Source organism: Dinoponera quadriceps, unplaced genomic scaffold, assembly GCF_001313825.1.
Source record: "Dinoponera quadriceps isolate SergipeBrazil2010 unplaced genomic scaffold, ASM131382v1 scaffold616, whole genome shotgun sequence".
Lineage (NCBI taxonomy): Eukaryota > Metazoa > Arthropoda > Insecta > Hymenoptera > Formicidae > Dinoponera > Dinoponera quadriceps.
In genome coordinates, this window is record NW_014555184.1 from 1,365,847 (window position 1) to 1,388,512 (window position 22,666).

The 22,666-nt window shown below is 45.1% G+C and overlaps 2 protein-coding genes across 5 annotated transcripts; both read right to left on the reverse strand.

Annotated features, from left to right (window-relative positions):
• Window positions 1-41: 41 nt before the first annotated feature.
• Window positions 42-4,322, reverse strand: LOC106743281. Its single transcript, XM_014616972.1, has 6 exons — window positions 4,234-4,322; window positions 1,899-2,424; window positions 1,431-1,807; window positions 899-1,065; window positions 605-789; window positions 42-514 (listed from the first exon to the last, which is right to left on the reverse strand). Exons 2-6 carry the CDS (start codon window positions 2,004-2,006, stop codon window positions 215-217), a joined length of 1,137 nt encoding a protein of 378 aa, XP_014472458.1. The 5' UTR covers window positions 2,007-2,424; window positions 4,234-4,322; the 3' UTR covers window positions 42-214.
• LOC106743279 (caskin-1) lies at window positions 3,683-21,707 on the reverse strand. 4 transcript variants are annotated; one of them, XM_014616965.1, is made up of 8 exons: window positions 13,921-14,456; window positions 11,606-11,884; window positions 10,802-11,125; window positions 9,685-10,022; window positions 9,190-9,579; window positions 8,658-9,119; window positions 4,431-8,514; window positions 3,683-4,288 (listed from the first exon to the last, which is right to left on the reverse strand). In XM_014616965.1, the coding sequence occupies exons 1-7, from the start codon at window positions 14,228-14,230 to the stop codon at window positions 8,257-8,259; spliced, it is 2,361 nt and encodes a 786-aa protein (XP_014472451.1). In that variant the 5' UTR covers window positions 14,231-14,456; the 3' UTR covers window positions 3,683-4,288; window positions 4,431-8,256. The 4 variants fall into 4 exon arrangements, with proteins under 4 accessions (XP_014472451.1, XP_014472452.1, XP_014472453.1 ...); XM_014616966.1 differs by lacking the exons at window positions 3,683-4,288; window positions 13,921-14,456 and adding exons at window positions 18,610-19,251; window positions 21,678-21,707 and having other exon boundaries at window positions 5,381-8,514; XM_014616967.1 differs by lacking the exons at window positions 3,683-4,288; window positions 13,921-14,456 and adding an exon at window positions 12,989-13,569 and having other exon boundaries at window positions 5,381-8,514.
• Window positions 21,708-22,666: the final 959 nt, after the last annotated feature.

A 22,666-nucleotide genomic window follows, 5' to 3' on the forward strand; every position in this document is an offset into this window, starting at 1 on the left:
GGATAGATCAATTCAACGCGGTCTACTGATACCTCAACAAATCTCTTTCTGAAAGATATATTTCATCTCTTCCACACGCATCTATGTTCTTATATTAATTAATTTATACACATAATTAAAGGTCGTCTCCTTTAGATACATAATTACAATCGCTTTCGCAAACCCTGAAAGAAATGGCCATAGGTCGTAGTAAGGCGAGCATATGTGGCTTGATCTAAAGATGCGCCAGTACTTCGACGGCAGTAACGGGTGGCGTTTGGTCGCCACTGAGAATAACCGGCTCGGATTCGGTTTGGACGATCCTAACGAGATTCGCATCCTTTTTCGAGGGTACCAGGCTCGCGTTCGGCGCGAGGTTAGATTCAGCGCGGTAACTCGGCGGTCGACTCTCTCGCGCCGAAGGAGCCTGTGCCACGATGCTTCCCGCGTTCGATCTGTAAGTCGGTGGTGGCGATGATGCAGGCTGCAAACGATCCAGCAACAATAATCGAAGTCTATATTCTTGCATACTAGCCTGCGAGAGAAAAAAAAGTGCAACGGTTTGCATGTTGTTAACGCACTGTTGCTCATAATACGACTCACTAACGGACAACATTCGAATCACCTGATAACTCGGCGGTGGTGTTCTAAACTGGAATTCCGGATAGATCATGGCGGCGTACGGATGTATCGGTCTCGTGGGAGGTATCCTACCGGAAATGCCGGTGAAACCGAAAAAGCTGCCGCAGTAATCTTGATTGGTCAGCCGCCAGGCGACTGCACTCACCAACACTAGAAGCACTCCTATACCTGTAATTTTGATTCTCTATATACGTCTTTCATTCGTCAATCGTTGCTCATTCTTATTCGGCGGACAAACAAAGGTGAGGCAAGGCGAGGCTAATGTTTGCTTACTTACCGGACATGAACACCCCTACGAGATGATCACGACCGGAGGCTTTCAGGGCGCCGAGAAGAGTGCCAGCACCGGTGCAAACGAGACCTACGAAGCCGACACCCAATATGGACCAGCGTATTGGCGGAGAACTCAGGCCACAGCATTGTTTCGGCACTGCCACGGCGTCTCTGCGAACACGACGATCGATTTGACGAATTAACCGTAATTGTGCAAGTAGTGATACCAGACGGAAATCGTGGCCCATCCGTGACATTGGTTGCAAATAATACACACATTAAAGAAAAACACTGAAATATGTACATACATGGCTTCCCTGTATGCGCGCAAGTCGAACGACTGAGAGAAAACGGGCCGGTCTCACTAATTCTGGTTAATCTGATCGGTCGATTAAATTTAAGAGTCGCCAATAACAAAACTCGAAGAATTTACAAGTCGTCGTTTAGTTACTAATAATCAGTTTTAAGTGTTGCAACTCTCAAATTTAATCGACCGATCGAGTTGATGAGATCGGTTCTCCCCTCTTTTTCCTCACCTGCCAAAGGCGGAAACGCTGGCAGGCACCGGAAAGGGTAGACCGAGACTGAGACCCCTGAGGCCCAAGTGCGGGGGCGGAGGATGTAGGAAACCTCTAGCGGATGGCGGCACCAACGGCACTCCCGGCGCGGTCGCAGCAGTCTGGCAGCTCGATGTACGATACGTCGGCGGTACGGTGCAAGATCTCAAAGCGCGACGATGTTGCCTACGCATTCGTCGTTCCCGCCTACGCGCCATCGCATCTCGAACGCCATCGGAAAACGCTTCTTCGGCTCGACCAGACACCGCCGCCGATCCACCGCCGGCTGTCTCGTCGAGTGCTAGCTCTGTCTGTGCCTCCGTCGAAATGAAGGACCGAACGTTGTCTCGCGCTTCCTGAAACACGAAACAAACGTGTACGTACCTTATCTTACGTATAATTATTTACGATTGTCCTACAATTGTCACGAATAAAAAGAAATCTCACGTGATTGGCACGTTGGACGACGTTGTTTCCGACGTCGTCCACGGCGGTATTGTTAACAGCGACAACGCTCACAGGTCTCGGGGCACTTTCAGACAAGGCCCCAGCCATCGTACGATCCTGGACACATTGGTACACGCTCGGTACTTTCCGCCCAGCAAGGCACCTCTCTCTCTCTCTCTCTCTCTCTTCGTTCTTCTCGACGTGATTTTCCTTCGCGTCCAATCGGTTCAGTTTACTTTACGGCTGTCTCACATCTGCTGGCTCGGCCGATTATTCGTCTCCTTTCTTTCAAAGGTGCTTCCTTCTTTCTTTCTCTTTTCCCCAATCGCCAAGTTGGAGAAGACGATCAGTCGAGTCTGCCGAAATGATACGAACACATGGTGCACGACGTACTCCGTAACTGTCGGCTTGTAAAACTAGATGCTTTCTCCGCGCCGATAAATGTCGCGCTTGGTTCGCAGCAGACGGCGCGTGCGTGTCGTAAGGATAATGCGATTCTCTCGTTCTCCGGTTGATTCCGCGTGATCTGAAAATGAAAACGCTACGCTCGAAGTGTCTACTTTTCCGACGTGGCGATCGAACGCACTCGGCTCTCTTTTTGGTCATAGAGCGTTTAGTGTACACGTCCACTAGATCGACTCGCCTGAGAGAGCACACGCGGGCGAAAGTAGCTTCGAGCGACCGAAATCCCCGCGTCTCTCGCGATGAATCGGGTTATTGCTAGGGTACGCGATTGCTTGCTCGCTCGCTCTCTCATCGGTAGCAAGATGCTGCTCTTCTGCCGCTCCTTCCCATGTTTTTTTCACAACTTGGAATACATCAGAGCGAGAGGAAAGACACTGGAAGCCATTAAATCTGTGTCGTCGTAATTCACTGAAGCGATTTGATCGACGAAAGAGCAATTTACATGAGAGTTGTCTGATTGAAAAAAGGAATAAGAAAAAAAGAAAGAGAGAAGGAAAAGAAAAAGAGGGGGAAAGAATTTTATCAGATAAGTACGTTCACCGGCTACTGTCGGCTCGGTATGTCATTGCTTTATGATATGATTACGCAACTGCGTAACGACATTTGTCGTCAAACAAACGTCAGTAGGTATGTAGGTATGGAATAGTAGCTCAGAGTGCAATCTACTTGTCGATTTCCACTCGATATGTTAGTTACCCGACCGAAGAAAGAAAAGTTATCGCGCGCGAAAGAGAGAGCGCTCCGAACGCGCGAAGCTTACACTTCCCATCGCATCTTTGGTCAAGTGTACATGATATGTTTCGCGCTCGGCCCTCGACATTCATTATGTCAATGTTGCTAATGTTTTGATTTTCGGTAGTCGAGAGGGACTACTCTCGAGACAAAAAGTCAAGATGAAACGTTGGCTTTCTGTGCATTTGTATATAAACTATTATATGTTTATATATATATATATATATATATATATATATATATTCCTCCTCTTTTCTTCCCTACTCGTGCAGTCTCATTCCTCTACAACGAGGCGGCGAGTCGGATCCTTCAATCGGTGTAAACTTGTTGCGATTTAGTATTTTCTCCGCGGGCGATCGTCGACGTTGCGACTGGCAATAGGCTGAAACTAACTGTATGACGACGTTTACGTTGCAAATTACAGTCGCGCTCTCGACCAACCGTTTTGAGAAACGGTACTTCTCGCGCTGCCTGACGTGTGTATGCGTATTAGACCGACCAAACAAATCCTTTACTCCGACCATCAATCTATCGATTGTCATAAGCCGTTTGTCGTCTTTAAAAATTCACCGAAAATTGCTCTCGGCAGCGTATATACGTTTCTATATTTTACAAGATTACAATTTGAGCGCGGTCTCGCACGCGGTATATATAAAATTACATATTGCCATAGGTAAGGAAAGAAAGAAATAAATATACAAAGTCTATTCTACTAAAAGTATTTCGCTCGTCGAGCAATCGTGCGAGGTGTGGTATATTCATCGCCGATTGACGCCGATCGTGCGCGGAGTACTAGGACAATTCTCTCTCTCGCTCGCTCGCTCGAACCTTTCCACGCTACGCTTTCCATTTTCTATTTGGCCGTTGTACATAATGACGAATCTTTGGAATAGAGACGGCATTTTTATTCGAGTCACCTTAAGATTTCAAATGCCGCAAACGTATGACATTTAAAACTCATCAATTCGGGACAACACTAGCAGATCTGATGCTTGCCTCGCGGCAATGCTGACTTTAATATTTAGTAAACATGCTTGTACAATTGCGTATCTCTATCACGTTGTGTTAAAACAACGTTACACATTATTTATTGATACAGAGCATCTCTCGCTCAAGGATGATTTTCGATTAACATTACCTTTCTCTCCCTCTCTCTTTCTCTCTTATTCGGAGGTATCCTATTTGTAAGAATCCTTAACAAAGTGCACTTTTTGAGTGAAACTCGCGAACCACAGACTGCATCGACGACGTACGTAATAACGTACGTCGTCGAGGAGAAAGAAAGACACCACACTACACTACACTCGCGTACGTTCCAACGCTATCGACGAGTACCTTAATAAACGAGCAAACCAATCCGCTGCCAGGTCAGAAGGCGCGATCGACATTTTCATGTAGGCGAAACGTACGACTCGCCCGTTCTCGCGACAACGAACGGTAAATCAGGCGAGGGGACCTTTAACCCGATCGCGGCGGATTTCCCAGCTAAAGCGGTCCATTCAAAGAGAAAGAATCGCCCGCAGGAAATGCCTTTCTTGCACACAACGCGCACCGTACGCTGCGACTGCCTACGACCGTCCGCGAAGTAAGATCACGTCGACTCTCTCTCCGCGCGGCCCGATCGATCCGTAATCACGTCGCATCGCATTGTCCGGCGAGAGAGGGTCGAGAGTGTCGACGAACGCATCGCGCGCGCAAGCGTTCTAGAGAGCGCTCGGGACGAAGCTACTCTCGTGTTCGAGAGAACAGCGGCTCCACTGATTTCGTCGAGTGAATGTCACAGTAACGGCTCGCGCGCACCTACACGATCGCGCGTGTCGATCAACGTGTCGGCGAGAAACGGGAACGAACGCGCGCGCGCACGAAGCGTCCTCCTGCGAAATATTCATGTAAACTTTATCATAATATATCCACTCATGGATCTCTCGTTATGAAAACATGGCGAATAACCTACAACAGCTTTCCGTCCGTTTTTTTTTCTTATTATTAATAATATTGTATTTTGAAAAAAAAAAAAAAAACGGAAAATCGATACCTTGTAATTTCGCGGGCAGAAATTCTCAGTCCAAGCTTTTTCTTTCCTCCTGTTTCACGCGCGAGCGCCTCTTGAATAATTTCTCATTTTGTTGGCAAAGAACAACAATAAACCATTGATGTACGAAGGTGATGTTCAATCATACAATCTATCTTTGGCAGACTTTTCATCCGGACGTACATTTGTGTAATAATTGGGATATCATAAAAGTGTACCTTGAGAGCACTCGTTGAGATCGAGAAACGACCGATAAGTGTATCCGTTGGCTTTATTTAAAGATCAATCACCTTCTTCTTAATCGATAAACCAAATCATGTATGTAACGCGTATTTAAATCAACATGGAAGGGATAGGGGGCTTGTATAATGCAGTTTAGGCGGGCACTGGGCTCGCTGCGAACGAGACTTGGCGACGTACGTGTCTGTTTGTACAAAATCTATAACTAATTAATATATCTATATAATTGTTGCGTCTATGTATATAATATCTATATGTTACGAACGGGACGAAAGTGATTAATCGACATATCTCTACAAAATTATCGTTGATTTCATACAAACGATCAATCGCTTTCACTGTAACACCATGTATACACCATGTGGAAGCAATGCATTTGGGAAATGAATCGGAATGGACTTGTGTCACCTCGGCTGTGAAACGAATTAACAAACTATTCGATATTATTCGCTTCTATCGAGTGCTATCAATGTATCGCATCAGTAAATGTACACAACCGATTTCTTGACGATCAAATTCGTCTGTATACGCAAGAAATTATTGTATGCATTGGAGGAACGCAGTGCTTACAACTTGCGACGGCCTTATTTTTTAATATAAAAAACTGTGGAAAAGGTAATAATGAGGAGGAGGATGATATATCGTACTTCAAAGTTCCTTGTGCTTCTCGCGGAAGGGAGGTTTTTATATACTCATGAGAGAGAGAATTTGAAAAAGAATATCTATCACGGCGAGATATGACACTCTCCTAAATTCACTGCGACTGCAATGGTGTCTATGTTGCGTGTGCAATGTATGTATGTATTTGTGTGTATAATACCTACAAGTAATCAACAAAACAAATTTCCAGTCTGCACTGTCTCTCCGCTTTGAATCCATTAATACTAAGTAGGTTTAGTGTACCTCAAGATTCTGTATATGCTTCTTTTTACCTTGTATGTTTGTATCTATGGAGCGCGACTGAATCCAGTTACAGCCCTCGTTAGGGGCTAAAAATAGAGTGCGCCGCAGGAACGGTGGTGTATAAAGTAATTATAGTTTCACCATAAATTATGCATTTTGTCATCGAAACTGGTACGTACAGTGATCTTTTAACGTGGTGGCAATAACTGAATCGTGAATGGAAGATTTATATATGTAACACAAATTAATATAAACATTTTTAGATATTATATCGTGAACTTTCCTGTGGCCCATTTTATATGTATTAAAAACGTTAGATGGGACGATACTATTCCGAGGATTTCTAATTTCTGCCAGCGCAATTCCGAGGATGAATAAAAAATGTTTCTTATGCTGTATAAGGAGTATCTCCTGTGAAAATCTCTTGCAAAACACTACATTGAGATCTCGAAACGTACCAGTAACACATTTTCAACGAAAACCACTCGGTCATGCCCCCTCCCTACCCCCACCCTACAGCTACAATTACTTTGATTTAACACGTATGAATATTTTCCAAATGAATCGCACATCTGGATGTACCCATACAATAATAGTGAGTGTTATATGTACGTCTCTCTATATTCATTAGTACAGATAATAAATACAAAATGTTAATTGGCATATACATGTTACTCGTGTGCTTCTGTACTAAATCGTATTGCATTGAAATCTTATCTGCGCGGCGGTCGATAGCGTTTCTTACAGAATTCTCATTAGAAGGCATTCTTTTCCGCATGTCTTGTGATATCTTCCGTAAAAGTATCACGAATATAGGCAAGGATCTTCATTATTTTTCGTCATTGTAATCATGTAACATCTCTACAAATATCTCTAGTTTCTCTAATGGAGTGATTCGTTCGGGGAAGATAAGAGACACAATTATACATACATGTAACAAAGCGAGATATATAATCGTGAATAAAAAGTTCCGATTTATATCGTATTATATAGGATCGATTCAACGAAGGACGGAAATGGAAAATAGCGCAAGTGGAATGTAGTGTTTGTAACGGAAATGAAAATCTCAGAGAAGAGGAACCCTCGTCACAGATTTCATATCTTACAAATGTAAACCACACACGGCGGAAGATGCATCTGCTTCTTTCCGAATCGTATGTTCTGTAGATAGGCAGATGTTACATAAATCATAGGTTATACATTTACAAATAACTCTTATTCGTAAGAAAATTGATTCCCTTCCCCCTGCCATGTCAATATTTTATATATAAATCGCATAAAAACTTATCGTGTATGGAGTAGATTGATGTCATCATTCGTTAGAGTGATATCCGTCGTACAAAAGAAAGAAACAAAAGAAGAGGATGGAGAAGAAAGGGGAACGAAGAAAAGAGCAATAAACTAAGACTATTTTGAAAGAAATAGAAAAAAAAAACGAGAATTGCGCAACGCTACTGTTGTAGGCGTCGAAAACCTTACGGAAAATCTAACGTTTAATATTTCTTTCCTAATATTGTATGTTTCCATACAATGATAAAGCTCTCGCTTTCCTCTCCCGGTGAATAGAGAGATGCAAAGCGATCGAAACAAAGTATAAAAGGCGCGAAAATACGTTCTTTATAATCTCTGTACAATACAAAACAGAAATCCATTAGAGCGTTACAACATGTTAATCATGGCATTGTTTTTCTCCTGTACGAAGAAAAACGTAACGAGTGTGCGGTGTGTCGGTATATATCTCCGTCTTGGAAGTTCTTATAGGATCGTTAAGAATCTATCGGGCACCTTGTTTAGGATTCCGTTTGAAACGTTTTTGAATTACGTTCACGACTCTCTCTCTCTCTCTCTCTCTCTCTCTCTCTATGTGTACGCCGCACTAATCGAATTTTTATCCCAAGTACCACCAGGGACCACAAGAGTCATTAGATTTGTGTTCTTTATGGCAACTTTAGTCAATTAAAAAAGTGCAAACGAAGGCAGTGACGATTATGAGTTCAGGCCTTGGCGTTTTTCCTCTTCGAGCATCGCGTCCAGTTCATCCGTGAGATTGGCAAGCATATTACCGATATCGTTCAAAACGTCCGCGGGTTCACTCCCACTGGAATGATGATTGACTACGTGGCCGCCTGTTGCACTGTTCGGCCCAGCTGGTACGTACTCTTGCGCTCGACCAGCCCTTTGCTTTATCGTGCCGGCATTCTCATTAGCAAAGGGCAATGAGTCAGATTCTGTACTGGAACTTGACTATAAACATCAAAGTAGGACATAAAAGAGAAATCACTCGATGTCCAACAAGGTCAAATGCGAGTGAAGAATTCAGAGCGAATGCGAAGCATCGCAAAAGCCTCGACGACAAAGTGTGAAACGACACGACAAACAAATCTTACCTTGAAACTGGCGTCCGATCCATTACGATGCTGCAAAGCGAGAGAAGCGATCAGCTCGTGTTCCTCATTAACGTTAACACTGACGCTACCCCAGGAGCGTGACATAGAGGAAGGCGGTCGATTTAGTTGCGACGGTGTGGAAGGTGCTGGCGTGGGTGCCGGTGGCGGCGGCGGCGGATGATGAAGCAAATGGTGATGCTGATGATGATGGTGAATGTGATGATCATCGCACGAAGCAGTCGGCACCGGACCGCTGCAATCTATCACAACGTCGCCAACTGTCGGCCCAGGTGATGGCGGTACCACGGAAGAACTGGTCGCGTCCCTGGAACTTTGTCGCCTCGGTGGCGACGGAGGACACCGTTTCGGAAGGTGCGGACTACTCTCGAGCCCGTAAGTTAACTGATATTTGTTGTCAAAGTCTCTCGGCAAGGACTTGAATTGGCCCGGTGTCGCAGTGACCTGAAATAATACCTGAGGTGAGAACGCACGCGTTCAGAGAGAAAGAGAGAGAGAGAGAGAGATCCAGTACCTTAGCTACAGGCCGCGGACGAACAAGGCAATGTCTCGGTCGTGGAAGAGTACCGCCGCCGCCACCAGTATCCACCGAAGAAGCGTCGTTCGTAGGCGTAAGATCGCCGTCCTCGAAACTGCGTGGACGCCAATCGAGGAGCTGCGGATGGGAGGAGGGCGGTGCCGGTGACGGAGGATAACCGAGAGGAGCGTCTTCCAGGCTTTCCAAAGATTTTCCCCGGGAGCCGGTACGACCGACCGTATTATAATCGGCTGGAAGCGCGGCGTACATACTTCTCCAAGCAGCACCGGAAGCGCTGTCACCTCTTTGGAAAGATCTGAGCACAGGCGAGGAGCAATCCTCGTCCGGCGACGGTAAATCAGGCCCGCCACGTTGAATAACAACGTCCTGAGGGACAATCCATATATTTTCCAAGTAGAAGTCCCAGCCTGGGGGGTAGATACCAACGGGGTTCGATCGCGATAAAGCTTATCGATCGTAACTATCATTTACCTGCGTATGACCAGGATGCGGCGGCAGGCGTGCTAGATCAAGCGGCTGTATACGCTTGCCAGCGCGAATATCCTTAACTCTTTTAATTGCCAATAATAATTTCTTTTGATGTCCTAGACGTACGATACCGATGTCTTCGAGATCTTCCCAAGTAATAGTTGTCACGTCCTCGACGGATCGCATACCCTGTTGATGAAGAGCGCCGAGATATTCCTCGAGCCTGAGAAGCCTCAACCATTCTTCCAGCGAGCCGGGTACATGTTCCGGCAGTCCATCTCCTATGTTCAAATTGTCTATCTCCGCTTTCAATCGTTTTCTGTGATTGGGTTTCGTAATACCTGCGTAATGTATGACGAATGATTAGACGGATGATTTTAAATAAACTTTTTTTTAATTATCGATACGATAAAAGAACTGTAAATAATTTATCAAGATACAAGGCTCGATACGTAGAAACGAAAATTTCGTCCCCTATATATATATATATATATATATANGTACTTAGCCTACAAAAGAAAAACGAAAATTTTGGAAAAGTGGCGATTTATTTCTCAACATAGTCTCCTTTTAGCTCGATACACTTGACCCAGCGATGCTCCAACTTCTTTAACCCATCTGAAAAATACGTTTTCTCGAAGTCTGCAAAGTAGGCCTCCGTAGCAGCGATGACCTCCTCATTCGGTCAAATTGGTCGAATTGGACTACGAACTGCTGCCCCATCCACCGTATTCTCCAGATTTGGCCCCGTGCGACTTTTTTTTTGTTTCCAAACTTGAAAAAGTCACTCGCCGGGCAGAAATTTGAGTCGAATGAGGAGGTCATCGCCGCCACGTAGGCCTTTGCAGACTTCGAGAAAACGTATTTTTCAGGTGGGTTAAAGAAGTTGGAGCATCGCTGGGTCAAGTGTATCGAGCTAAAAGGAGACTATGTTGAGAAATAAATCGCCACTTTTCCAAAATTTTCGTTTTTCTTTTGTAGGCTAAGTACTTATCGGACCGCCCTCGTATATATGTCGGCACATTGAAAAGTGTTGTACATCCGTTACTAGGCGAGAAACTGTTGCTGCGCGAATTTATGCGAACGACACGTGTAAACGCGTCGTTGCTGTAAAACTCACCTATAGCCGTGAGATCCTCCGGTGTCATGCGCGTTATAGTAGCAAGGTCGTAACCTGCGGAAGCGAACAAAGGAAAGTACTCCTCGAATTGGAGCTCAGTTAACCAAGCATGAACAACGTCGAGATCCGCCGGTCGATCGGGATGACTCCCGAGAGAACTAATGGAACATCTGGGAGACGAGGCGAGAGCACCGGGTCCTCTTGGTCCCAGATGATATCCGGACGCTCTTCCGGAATCCAACGACGCCGTAGAATGTCTAGAACCGGAACCCGAGCCCGAACTGCCAGGACTGTCTCTTCCGGGACTCTGGGTCATGTCGATACCTACAGATCGATTGAACGTTCGACTGAGTCATACGAAGGATGCGAGATCTCTAAAATTTCCATTCGTATCTCTCGGTTGATCATCTCGTGAAACGATCGCGCTCGAAAAATGATGCCGCATTAGCGGCATCAATATATTCATCAACAATACATTCGTACATGGCGAGAACATATTTCTATCGGCACGTGGACAAAGGAGAGAATAAAAAGAAGGGGAACAACACGGTATAAAGATTTAATCGGCAACGGCAATTTACACTTGGAAGAAGTTGTATTAGTCGCGCAACACAATCGTTCGTAAAATTTTTGGAATAATCGGAAGACTACGTCTTGACATCCGTGCGAGATACTGTAGAAATTTATCTTTTCCCCGTGTATCATCGACTGACTACGTTCGAATGCTGCTTGATACCGCCTTGGATATATAAGGAAACAATCTATTAATATCGCAAGATGCATATGTTCATCGATAACTCGCACCTTGGTCTTCGGCGTGGGCGTATTTGCCGACGACCGGCGGGAAGGCGAAGCCAGGATGGGTAAAAATAGGTCCCGGACTTTTTCCAGATGGCATCCCGTAGGAACCATCGTCCGTCGTACCTCCGGGGCCGCTTCCGGAGAGGAAGCAGCTATCCTCGCTGCTAGCATATCCAGCCGAGCCGAAAGAGGAGCCAGAGTGTCGAAACACGTCTGGTACAGCCGGTGGTGCTACTTTCTTCGCTTGGGTCACGGCTTTGGACGGCCGGCTCATACCGCCAACTGTAACATGCGAGCGGAAAGAAAGCATTTATGAAATAAACGATCACATACATTTGTTTTAGATTGACGAGTTTTGCGCAATGTGGACAGATCGTCTTTACGGACGACGTGTCAAGAACCGCGCATGGGGAAAAATTATAGACGGATATAGAGTCCAAGGACCAAAATCATTTGACAATGTGATGGATGTCGCTCTTTCTTTCTATCGTATCGATAGCAAAACGAGGAGCAAAGGAAGCGTGATGTCAATTCGCGTAAATATAAAAAAATACGCTTGAAGATCGTATCTGGTACCTTATACTTTCTCCAAAGAAATTCTCGAAGAATAGATGTATCTTTCGCTCGACTATCCGTCTTGCGCGCGAATCGTACACGTCGAAAGCAGAGCTTTAGTATAGAGCAAGTAAAGAGAGACGGGGGGATGAGTATTCGAAATCATCTACAATTTGCCACATGTATTTTGAGATTAAAATGAATATCGCGCACGAGATCGGTCGTACGAAGGTCGTCGCGAGAGCACAATGCGCTCACTGTGCGAAAGCTCGCTCTGTACGACCAGAGCCGCGTAATTCACTAACGTAATTTACGAACGAAACATCCAATTTGTATCCAATTGTATTTTTTTTTCGAATGTAAATTATGTACATATTATTAGCTAAAGTCAAGCAGTCGAGCACGAACGAGATAAATCCTACGTGAGCGAATAGCGACGATATTTGACAATATTCGCGAATGACAATCGAATTAGCACGCGTGCCTGGCATCGCACAGTAGGAATAAGCTCGGATCTACCGAAGAATTACGATGTGTGGGCGTTTCCGCGCGTCACACGTGTCGTCTCGATATATACCGCACCGCGTGAAATATCAGCGATGTCGTGATCCCAACTTTTCATCGCGCTTCTCGATAGCTGTTCTCGTTTATTTCAACAAACGTCGCCCCTCCCTTTTCGTTCAGATATAGGTTCTTCCAGAGCGTAAAGTTTCTTTACTCGTAAGCGATGCCAACACGCTATCGCACGTGTCTCGTTACAAACGATACCTCTTACGCGATACGGCGTTCACACAGGACATTAGCGCGGAAGTAAAAAAGTAAACTACGTACCAATATGTGTCTGCGACTAATGAAATGCATTATATATGCATCGGCTTGAAATCGGATTTCTCGAGAGCGTAAACGTACAAAGTCACGTCGACGAATGAATCGATTCCCGAACGCAAGTTTACGATCGGGTGATGCAACGATCGTTGCAACGGCGAGGTTGGCACCAAAGGTGGTCGATGAAACGACGAGATGGTTTGGCTTGGCGGTCCCTTATCTGAACGATTGTGCGAGAAAGCGTAGATTTAATCAATTTTCCATATGGACCGATTTCAATCTTCGATTCGAAGGAGCGGAACGAAATTCATTTGTGTGTACGCGATCCTGTGTGTTGCGAATGTTTTACTTGCGACATAATTGATTAATTTCAGTTAGATCTTCTTCTTCAATAAATATACGCTTTAGAAAGAATTTTCTTGCTTTCATCATTTCCACGACCGTCAGTGTGTACGTCGTTGGTCACGAGAAAATGCGCCTTATCCAGTAATGTCGAAGCCGCTCGGAGCCGCCGACGTAACGACGGCCGTAGAGCTCCATCTTGGTCTTTCCCTCTCTCGGTTACTCTGCTCGTTCTCTACCTCTTTCTTTCAACCGTTACGTTCCTATTGACGTCCTTGTTGTACCCTCCGCTCGCAGACTCGTTTCGTACGAGCGGCGAGCCGTCGCTCTACCATTGCAGTCCACTGGCAACGAAACAACGAAAGCGTAAAGTCCATTACGCAACCAGAGTGTCGCGATCGGGAAGAAACAAGCTCGAGGCTGGGCTGCCCGATAATATGGAATAGCGCACTTTGACTATACACGCAACGCTATATGGGGGAATGAGAAGATTGTTGAAAGAATGAAATTTATCAATTAGATACGTCATCTATCGGGGAGGAGCTTTTTTCCTCCTCGATCTTCTAGGATCTCAAACGAACTTTCCTGACACTTACGATGCAAGAGATTTTTCCAGCTGCCATAAATCGCCCTGATGCACTTGTCCAGAGACGTAACGTAGCGTGTTTCGCATAGATTACCCTCGGAGCAACTTTTGAATAAACCTTGCTTGGTGGTGATCGTTGATTCGCGCACTTTCTTTCCCGTTGGATTCTCGAGGATCCCGCGAGGAAGCCAGGCCTCTACGGCGGGGTCGCGGAAACTCGTATAAGTGGACGACAGCTTTTTCGACGACTTTTGCAGAAATCGCTTGCCGGGCGGCAAGGGCGGGGGACCCAGACAGTTGGTCACGGCGGTGATCGCCATTTGTGCGCCTTCGTCTCGCGCACAAAGGACCCTTTTTTATTGTGAGCTCGATCAGTTAGCGCGCCTCTATCTTCATTCGAGTAACGCGACTAGATAATCACACGGCGAACAGCAAACATCTCGGGGATACGCGTCTAAAACGGTCGACACTGTTCGCGACTCGGCCGGAGGAAGGCATATACGCAAAAGAGCAGAGAAACAGGACTATCGAAAACGTGCGGGCGCAAGCGCGGCGGCCCGGTGAAACCACGGTTGGTGGTGGGCAAAACGCGAAGGGGCGAGGTCGAAGGTGGGTGAACGGGTTCCCTGGCGGAGCCCGGCGTGGGCCGCCCCTGCTCTGCCGAGCTACTAGCGCGTAGGTAGCTTTTGAAAAGCGCAGCATGTGAATCGACGTATGGAAACGTCGAGAGAACGACCGGTCGGAAGAGGGGAAAAAGGGCGACTGAGGTTTCATTGATCGAACGACCGGCTGTTGCGGCGCAAGTTTCGCAACAGCCACGACGCGCCTTTTTCCAAAGGTTACAATTTAAGCGCCCGCCTCCTTCCCCTCGCCCTTTCTAGGGGAAGAAAAGAAACGCGCGCGTGACTTTGGTTACGCGCGTCGGAGGGAATGTCCCGTTCGACCTTGTTGGGACTATGCGGCTATTGGTTACTACGAGGGAAGAGAAAATCACCGATTGGATCTTGCAACCTTAACAGTGCCAACTTTGATAAACTCTCTCTCTCTCTCTCTCTCTCACTTGGAATTATTATCATGTACTTTTCATATCTCTGCCTTTGTTTAATAACTCGAGGAGAAAGTAAGTAATATGCGTGTGTATGTGTGTGTTTATCGAGATCCCTCGATATAAAATCGTCAATCTTCGTGTGTAAGGCAGTTCGACCGATCGCTGTTCAACACGTGTATATAACTATACGAAAGGTAAAGGAGGAACAACGTGCGCGTCGGTATGATCGTACACTTTGTCGAACGATAAAGCTGTAAAACACACGAAAAACACGCTCTCTGACCTTTCGTAGACCGAATTCAGTTGGATGGCGTGTCAGTGCAGCATCGAAGTATTGCAACAACGTGTCGATGCGTTTTCGAATGTATTTATTTTCAAAGATACGAAGAAAAGCATGTATGTATTCTCGTGAGAAGTTACGTTTTTTTCGACGATGACTCTAGTCTGTCCTCTTGCATCGTTAAAAGGGCGAAGATCGCGCTTTATTTCTCTCTTGCTCTCTCGTCTGTCGACGAAGCAGATAATTTCGCTTCGTTTAATTTCGATCCAACATCACGAAAATGAATCACAGATATAGTATACGAAAGATATCCCAGAAGATACTCCACGGAGTATCCTGCGATACGGGAAGAGGTCATGTAGATGTGAACGCGACTTAAGAATACGCTGGATGGCCTCTCGGCGTTCTCGCGGAGGAAGAGAGAAGGGAAGTTAAAAAAAAAACAAAAAAAAACAAAAAGAAATAATACGCGCGCGGCAACCCGCGACCGGCCCGAGCAATTTGCATAATGCATCGGGGTGGACGATCGCCGAAGTGGATCCTCGTCAAGGACGGGCAGGAACGAGTAGTCTTGCCCTGCAATTATAATCGATAGCTCGATCGTTTTCTATTATTGATTTGTATTCTTTATCGTTCTTCGTATCGGTGTCTCGACGGCGCGAATAATCGTCGAAAGACAAGAAACCGGATAATTTTTGCTCTAATAATGCGATACGCATAGATAAGGAATGTTGTCTTAATACGATTTAATGTACATACTGCATGATGGAACCAAATTTAAAAGCAGAAAAAACGGTCACTTTTTGCAAATAAACGAAATGCGAATTCTCTCTCTCCCTCTCTCTTTCTCTCTCTCGTAATCTAGTCGTAGAGAGTATATCTGTTTTCACGTTTGCGCGGCGTGATAACGTTGAAAGCCAGATCGATAATCAAGCGGTGCGGCGAATAATTGCGAATAGGGGCATTGTCGATAAAATTTTCCCCGCGGTCATCGGCAAAGTGTGTCAGCGAGAATATCCTCGCACCTCGATAAAAACGAAGCACAACGGTCGCGTATTATCGCGCACTGATTTCTCTCTGATTAGAGAATTGAAAGGCAGAGTGTGCGCGTTGCCATTGTCTGTCATTTCTTTTTTTTCTTTTCAACACTACAGTTTTCATTATGTCTGTTTCCGCAAATTGGCTCGATGCTGCTCGAACACGAAACATCGAGACGGAAAAAAATAGATAGAACACTCGAAATGCAGAGAGAAAAAAGGAGGGTTTTTTTTTCTCGAATTGACTCGTTCAGAGAGAGAGAGAGAGAGAGAGAGAGAGAGAGAGAGAGAGAGAGAGAGAGAGAGAGAACCAGAGAGGGAGGCGGGCAACTCTCGTGGCTTTAAGCGACACAATGGCTGCGTTCCGATATCGGTCGCTTCCAGTCCTGAAAATCGATATAGTTCATGTTACGTATACTATAGATTTTCAGTACTGGCAGTGAATATCGGAACATAGCCAATGTCGAATGCACTCTCTCCCGTGGATGGCACTCACCGCGATCTTACTGGTCGCGCGTCTCTTTTCCTTCTCAAACTTTCCTCCCACCCTTCGCACATGCCCTCGCAGCAAACTATAACGAATCGATCGCGTCGAACGCGATTCCTCAGCGAGCCGCGAGGAAAGCGAGTGTTTATAGATAACGTTAGAAGCGGGTTAGGGGAAGCGGTTAGAAGCGGGTGTCACACACGAGAACGGCGCGCGTGTCTGTCGCAAGAATAAGATATCGCGCGGATGTTGCGAACGATCACGCGATCGACAAGGCGAGTGTCAGAATATTCGTCGTCCTTCGTACACGTTTGAAAAATTTGAGAAACTGAACGCTTATGTAGTTCCGCAAAAACAAAAAAAGCCTTCTTCTCCTTGGTATTGAAAATTCTAATGTCGCCAATCGACGAGATCGATACTCGGGAAGTTGGATTCGCTTTAACGAGCCGTAACCTGCCGTCAGTGATTTCGCCCAATTTGGCACTTTGGATACGATCCAAGCGCGTACGTCGCATACATCGAAACCGCTGATTTGGTTATACGCGATGGAATAAGAGAGAGAGAGAGAGAGAGAGAGAGAAGGACTGATCCAGTGCATAAGAATGATGCGGGTGAATTTAACCGCGAATCGCCTTGAAATCAAAGTTAATGAAGCTCGCGTTAGTTTCGATCGGAAGGCGCAACATCGGGACGCGATTCCGTCAATTTGTTTTTCCCGAGAATTTCGACACGGAAGAATCACTCGTTGAAACTTTTATACAAATATATCGCAATTAACAGTAGTCGTTATCCATCAGTGATTCTCGTATATGCGTTTCTCGAAGTAAAGGTAAACTCATGGAGGAGCAATCCGTCCGATGATACATAAGCAAATGACATCATTCGTCACTTACAAAAGCGGGTTTACGAGACGATCCGTTTTAATTTACGACGTCGACGAGAACCTTAAGGACTTTACGACTAAATGAACGATAGCAGAGAATTTCGCTCCCGTGGCTTGTCTCGGATTGGCTCGACTTCACCGTACGAGTTTTCTATTGTCATTCAAGGGGGGAGGAAGAGCGAGGATTAAACGGCCTCCACAACGCGATTCTGTAGCTATTTCTTGAGAGGCTGCTGTTGCTATTATTCTGATCGTAATATTTCTTAAATGTTGCTTTACAACGTGTGAGAATTCACGATTACACGTAAGATTGCTCGATATGGATCGTCAATATGGAACACATTCATCACCCGCGAGTTAACAAGTCTTTTTCCAGCGAATTTTACACACAAGTAATTTGTACATTTTCTTCGAGAAAAAAATCTGCACGATATACCGCGCGAGATAAAAAGTAAATTTATTTATATTTTATATTAATACTGGAAAACTCTGTGTATGCAGCGACGATACATACTCGGATAGCGAGTACGAAAAGTATGTTCATACTTTAGAAACTAGTCCGTATGTATTTGTGATGTCGTTTGAATGCGAATTTTCGCCTCAAGCGCAAAAGTTGCGAGGAAACAATCGGTATACACTGTATGCTACAGTATTGCACGCGCTATCTCGAGGTGGCACAAATCGTATGCAAGCACAGTAATAGCTGTGCGCACAAAGATTTACAGACCGCGTGTAAATCGGTCGAAAATTCGAGCTTACAAACTCTCGCGGTTGATACACAATGGATTGATCGGATCGTGTGCAGAACATACGACGCGGCGTTACAACGTGCTACCACAGTGTAACATCGACCTGACGAAACGAAGCGAGAAAGCGCGAAAGTCGAAAGCTACGGAGAGGAGTTTCCGCGGGCGGGAAGAGGCGCGCGCGCGTAAGGTCGGCGATCGCGCGAACGATGACTTACCGCTGATGCGTCTCATGGCGGCTCACGACGCGGCTCGCGTCCGAGATCCGTCGTCGAGTTATTCGCTGTACCGTCGTGGTAACGCGGACGATAGATCCTGTCGCACGACGTAAACACCATACCACAGGAATCAGCAACCGATGTATCATCTACGCGATGCACACGTCGAATCCACGGCGCGACACGATCGCGCCATTGCGAGTATCGCTTCTCGCCGCGACGCTGCACGATTACGCGCGCGTTAATGGACGACGGCGGTGCGTCGATCTTGCTCGCACAGGCCGGCCGCGAAACTCGGGCGGCACGGACGATACGCGATGGACGGGGAGAGACCGAGGGGATATGCGTGTGTGTGAGTGAGTGAGTGAGAGAGAGAGAGAGAGAGAGAGGTAGGACGATGAGGTGGAAGTAAAAACGAAGCGCGGTAGACACACGCGATGCACGCGACACTGCAGCGGCTTCTCCGGCGGCTCCAGCTCCGGCTCCGGCACAATACCGATTAATGCGTCAAGCCGCCGCTAGGTCGCGGGAGCTCTCGGTAAGAGTTGGTTGTACGGTGAAGCGCGTTAATCATGTACGGTCAGGACGTTTGCAACACTTTTTTTGAATTTCCTTTCATCTAATATGCAGGATGTCCCGTTCCTGTGAGCAGAAAAATTATATGCCATTTTGCAAAATTCGCAATAGTTTGAGGAATTAATTATTTTTCTAACGCGCGGGAAACGTGTATAAAGAAAAATTTCTGAAAATTTCTGAAAATTTAGCAACGATATATATTGATAGTGAGAAACGTGTTTTTTTTCCAATGTCACATGCCGCGTTACTCCGCCTTTAGTTGATGCTCATCGTTGCTAGATTTTCAGAAATAAGCAATTTTTCTCTGTCTAATGTACCCTTTTGTTCATTAGCCCGGACAATATACTTAATTCCTCACTAATTATTGCAAATTTTGCGTAAAATGGTATTTTCTGTTCAGTTTCACCCGTTCTATCTGAACCGTTTGGGACATTCTCGTGTAGATATCGCTTCTTCCGATACCGCTTTATCTCAATACCATAGAGAGAATAATTCAATACAGTAGAGATAATAATTTCCGAGATCGTATTACGTGGAATAACTTCTTTAGAACAGAGCAGATCTCCATCCGCGCGATCGACGAACGATTTGTTTGAGAGGGAAAGAGAGATAACACACCAGCAAATACGGAAAGATTAGATAACCTACGCACGAAACGACAAAAAATGCACGATACAATTAATTTCCAAGTAGGACATACGAAAATATCTAAACAACGAGATAATATCAGATAAATAACGTTTTTCAAATGTCCCAATTTTTATGTTGTCTGGGCATATATTCAACATGACAAGAATCGTACAACAATTGTACACTCTGTTCAAACACCTTATCGAAAGTACTACACATATTACAAATTAATACGGTGCCTTTTAATGTCCTGTAACTCTGGTTCAGATTTAAATATTTTCCCTGTGTTATGGTATATTTGAAAATGCCTTAAGCTTTAAGAAGCATTATAACAGCCTTGTCGAAATAACCTCAGAAAACAGTAGTTATCGCGATGTTGTTCGAAGCATCATCCTTTTTGCACTCCAATTGAATAAAAATGCAGTCTCTCTTTTGAAATAATTTGTTCCGCTTTGGGTAAAGGAGCTGTGACACATAAAATTTGTAAAAAGCAATGTAATTGAGACAGATGATTCTGCTGGACGATAATGCGCGGTCACATACTGCAAAAGAGACGAAGGATCTCATCAGGGCTGGGAAATTCTCTCTTATGCGGCTTATTCGCCAGATCTAACCCCGTCAGATTACCACCTATTTTGGTCGCTTCAACATCAGCTGGCGCATTTTAAAAACGAGGTTCGAAAAAGCATCGATGACTTTATTGAGTCAAAACCGTCAAGTTTTTTCATCAGCTACCCAACAGATGGAGTAAAGTCATAGAAAATAATGGAAATTTTTTCAAACATTAAACTTGTACCTGACTTTCGTAAATCAATTTTGTGTTTCATGAAAAAAGAATTAATTTGTACACAATATATTTCAAACATCGGTAATATATTTCAAACGTTTCTTTATAAATTTCTTCTTTAAAGATTAGACAATTACTCTCCCGATCAAATAATCCGACGAGTTATCGAACGATCTTCTCTCATTTCTACGTCCCTGGTCTCAGCGAAAGATATGAGTCGCGTGCGAGTTGTATCATCTCTGTTATTTTTCTCTTTATCAAATGCGAAATAAGGACAAATGATGTTACGACTGTAACGACTGGAAAGCAACCACCATCCTTGATAGCGCACTTTATTGGTCAATGTTGAGCCAATATACCAACGCCAATGAAATGTACCACTTGGAGTACCTTTTTATAACCAGCTTTCGCGTTTCCGGCTGATACAGCCCGTATTTTGAATACGCAGCCTCTTGTCCCGAGGTCAAGGAGCTACGTGCTACCGGACCGTTCGAACACTTTATGAAACACATCCACCGTATACGTGACGCTGAACGCTCAAACATTTGCTACGTGCATATACGAGGATATAAATAAATAAATAAATAAATAAATAAATATATATATATATATATTCTTCCTCATATAACGTTAGAGCTGTTGTGTTTACCACATATCGCAACAAGTTGCCAGTTCGGAAGAAAATTGTCTACTTTCGGAGATAATGGAAGAGATACGTCGAGAGAGTTTCGAGAATCGAGTCGAAGTGTGAATGTGTACAATTGACTGACACTTGTCAAATGTCACGATCTCTTCTGCGGAAAAATTTTCGGAAAAGATGCGCTCGATGAATGTCGGGACGACACCTAATGTACGCGGCAGGACGAAGCGAAACGAGTCAAAGAGAGAGAAGTCCACGCGATATAGGGCGATGCGAATCACCATGGCGACAGACTGTAGGCCATTCGATCTCTCCCTCTCTAGTGGTCTTAGCCCTTCTCTACACTCGTTCCTCTCTCCTGCCTACGTAGCTCTCCGATCTGCCTCCGCCCCTGCACGGCGGTTCTTTCTTCTTCGATTGCAACTTTCGACTCACCAGTCTCTACGAATTTCGTCTTGTTGGTCGAGTATAGCCTTCCGGATAACGTGCTCGCCCGATGACGTGGTTTACGGAGGCGAAGGCTCGTCCATACTCCCGGTGATATCCCTCTATGCTTCTCGTTTCGTTTTTTCTGCCTTTCGTCGTCGTCGTCGCCGCCGTCGTCGTCGCCGCCGTCGTCGTCAATGTGTCGATCTCGTCGCGCACCCGTTCGTTACTGTTCATCCGTTTAAAAGCGCATTGCCTCCGCGACGGCGACGAGCATGCGAAGGATGTCGATGCACGACACGAAAAGGGCTCCTCGAGAAGCGGCTACTTTGGCCCACACTGAGGAAGCCGAGAACAGCTCGACGACGATTCGAGCAACGAAAATTATTTGCGACCGACAGCAGGAGAGATGGAATATACAGAGGCGAAGCGCCCACGCCCGTGCCTTATACCCCGCTCCCTCTCGTGCTCAGTGCCGCTGCACCGTGCGATCGCCAATGTCGCACCGTAATTTAGTGTTATTCTCTCTTTAAATCATTTGTTTCATCAACAATTTCGTCATTTATATACGATTGTACGTATCGGCTCTTATCAACGGCATGATATACGACAGTATGTCGCGCGACAGCGTGTTTCACGCATCATGAACGACAATTTTATCCGTGGGATGTATTTTTCACGTATTCTGTGTGTGTGTGTATGTGTGTGCGATTGAGAGAGAGAGAGAGAGAGAGGAGAAGAGCAATTATAAAAGACTCGTTGATTAGTTCAGATTGCACGAGCGATTCTTTATTCACGATAAAAATCATTAAAAAACATTGTTTTTTTTCTTTAGCACAAAGAATAAAACTCGATGATATCGGAGTATTTTTCTTTCGTTCTCTTATTCTTTTTCTTAATATACTGTATATGTGAATTTTTATTTATTCCATAATACAAATCAAATTTCTCGTCTTATTCGGTATATAGTGAAATATCGAAACAAAATTTATATTCTC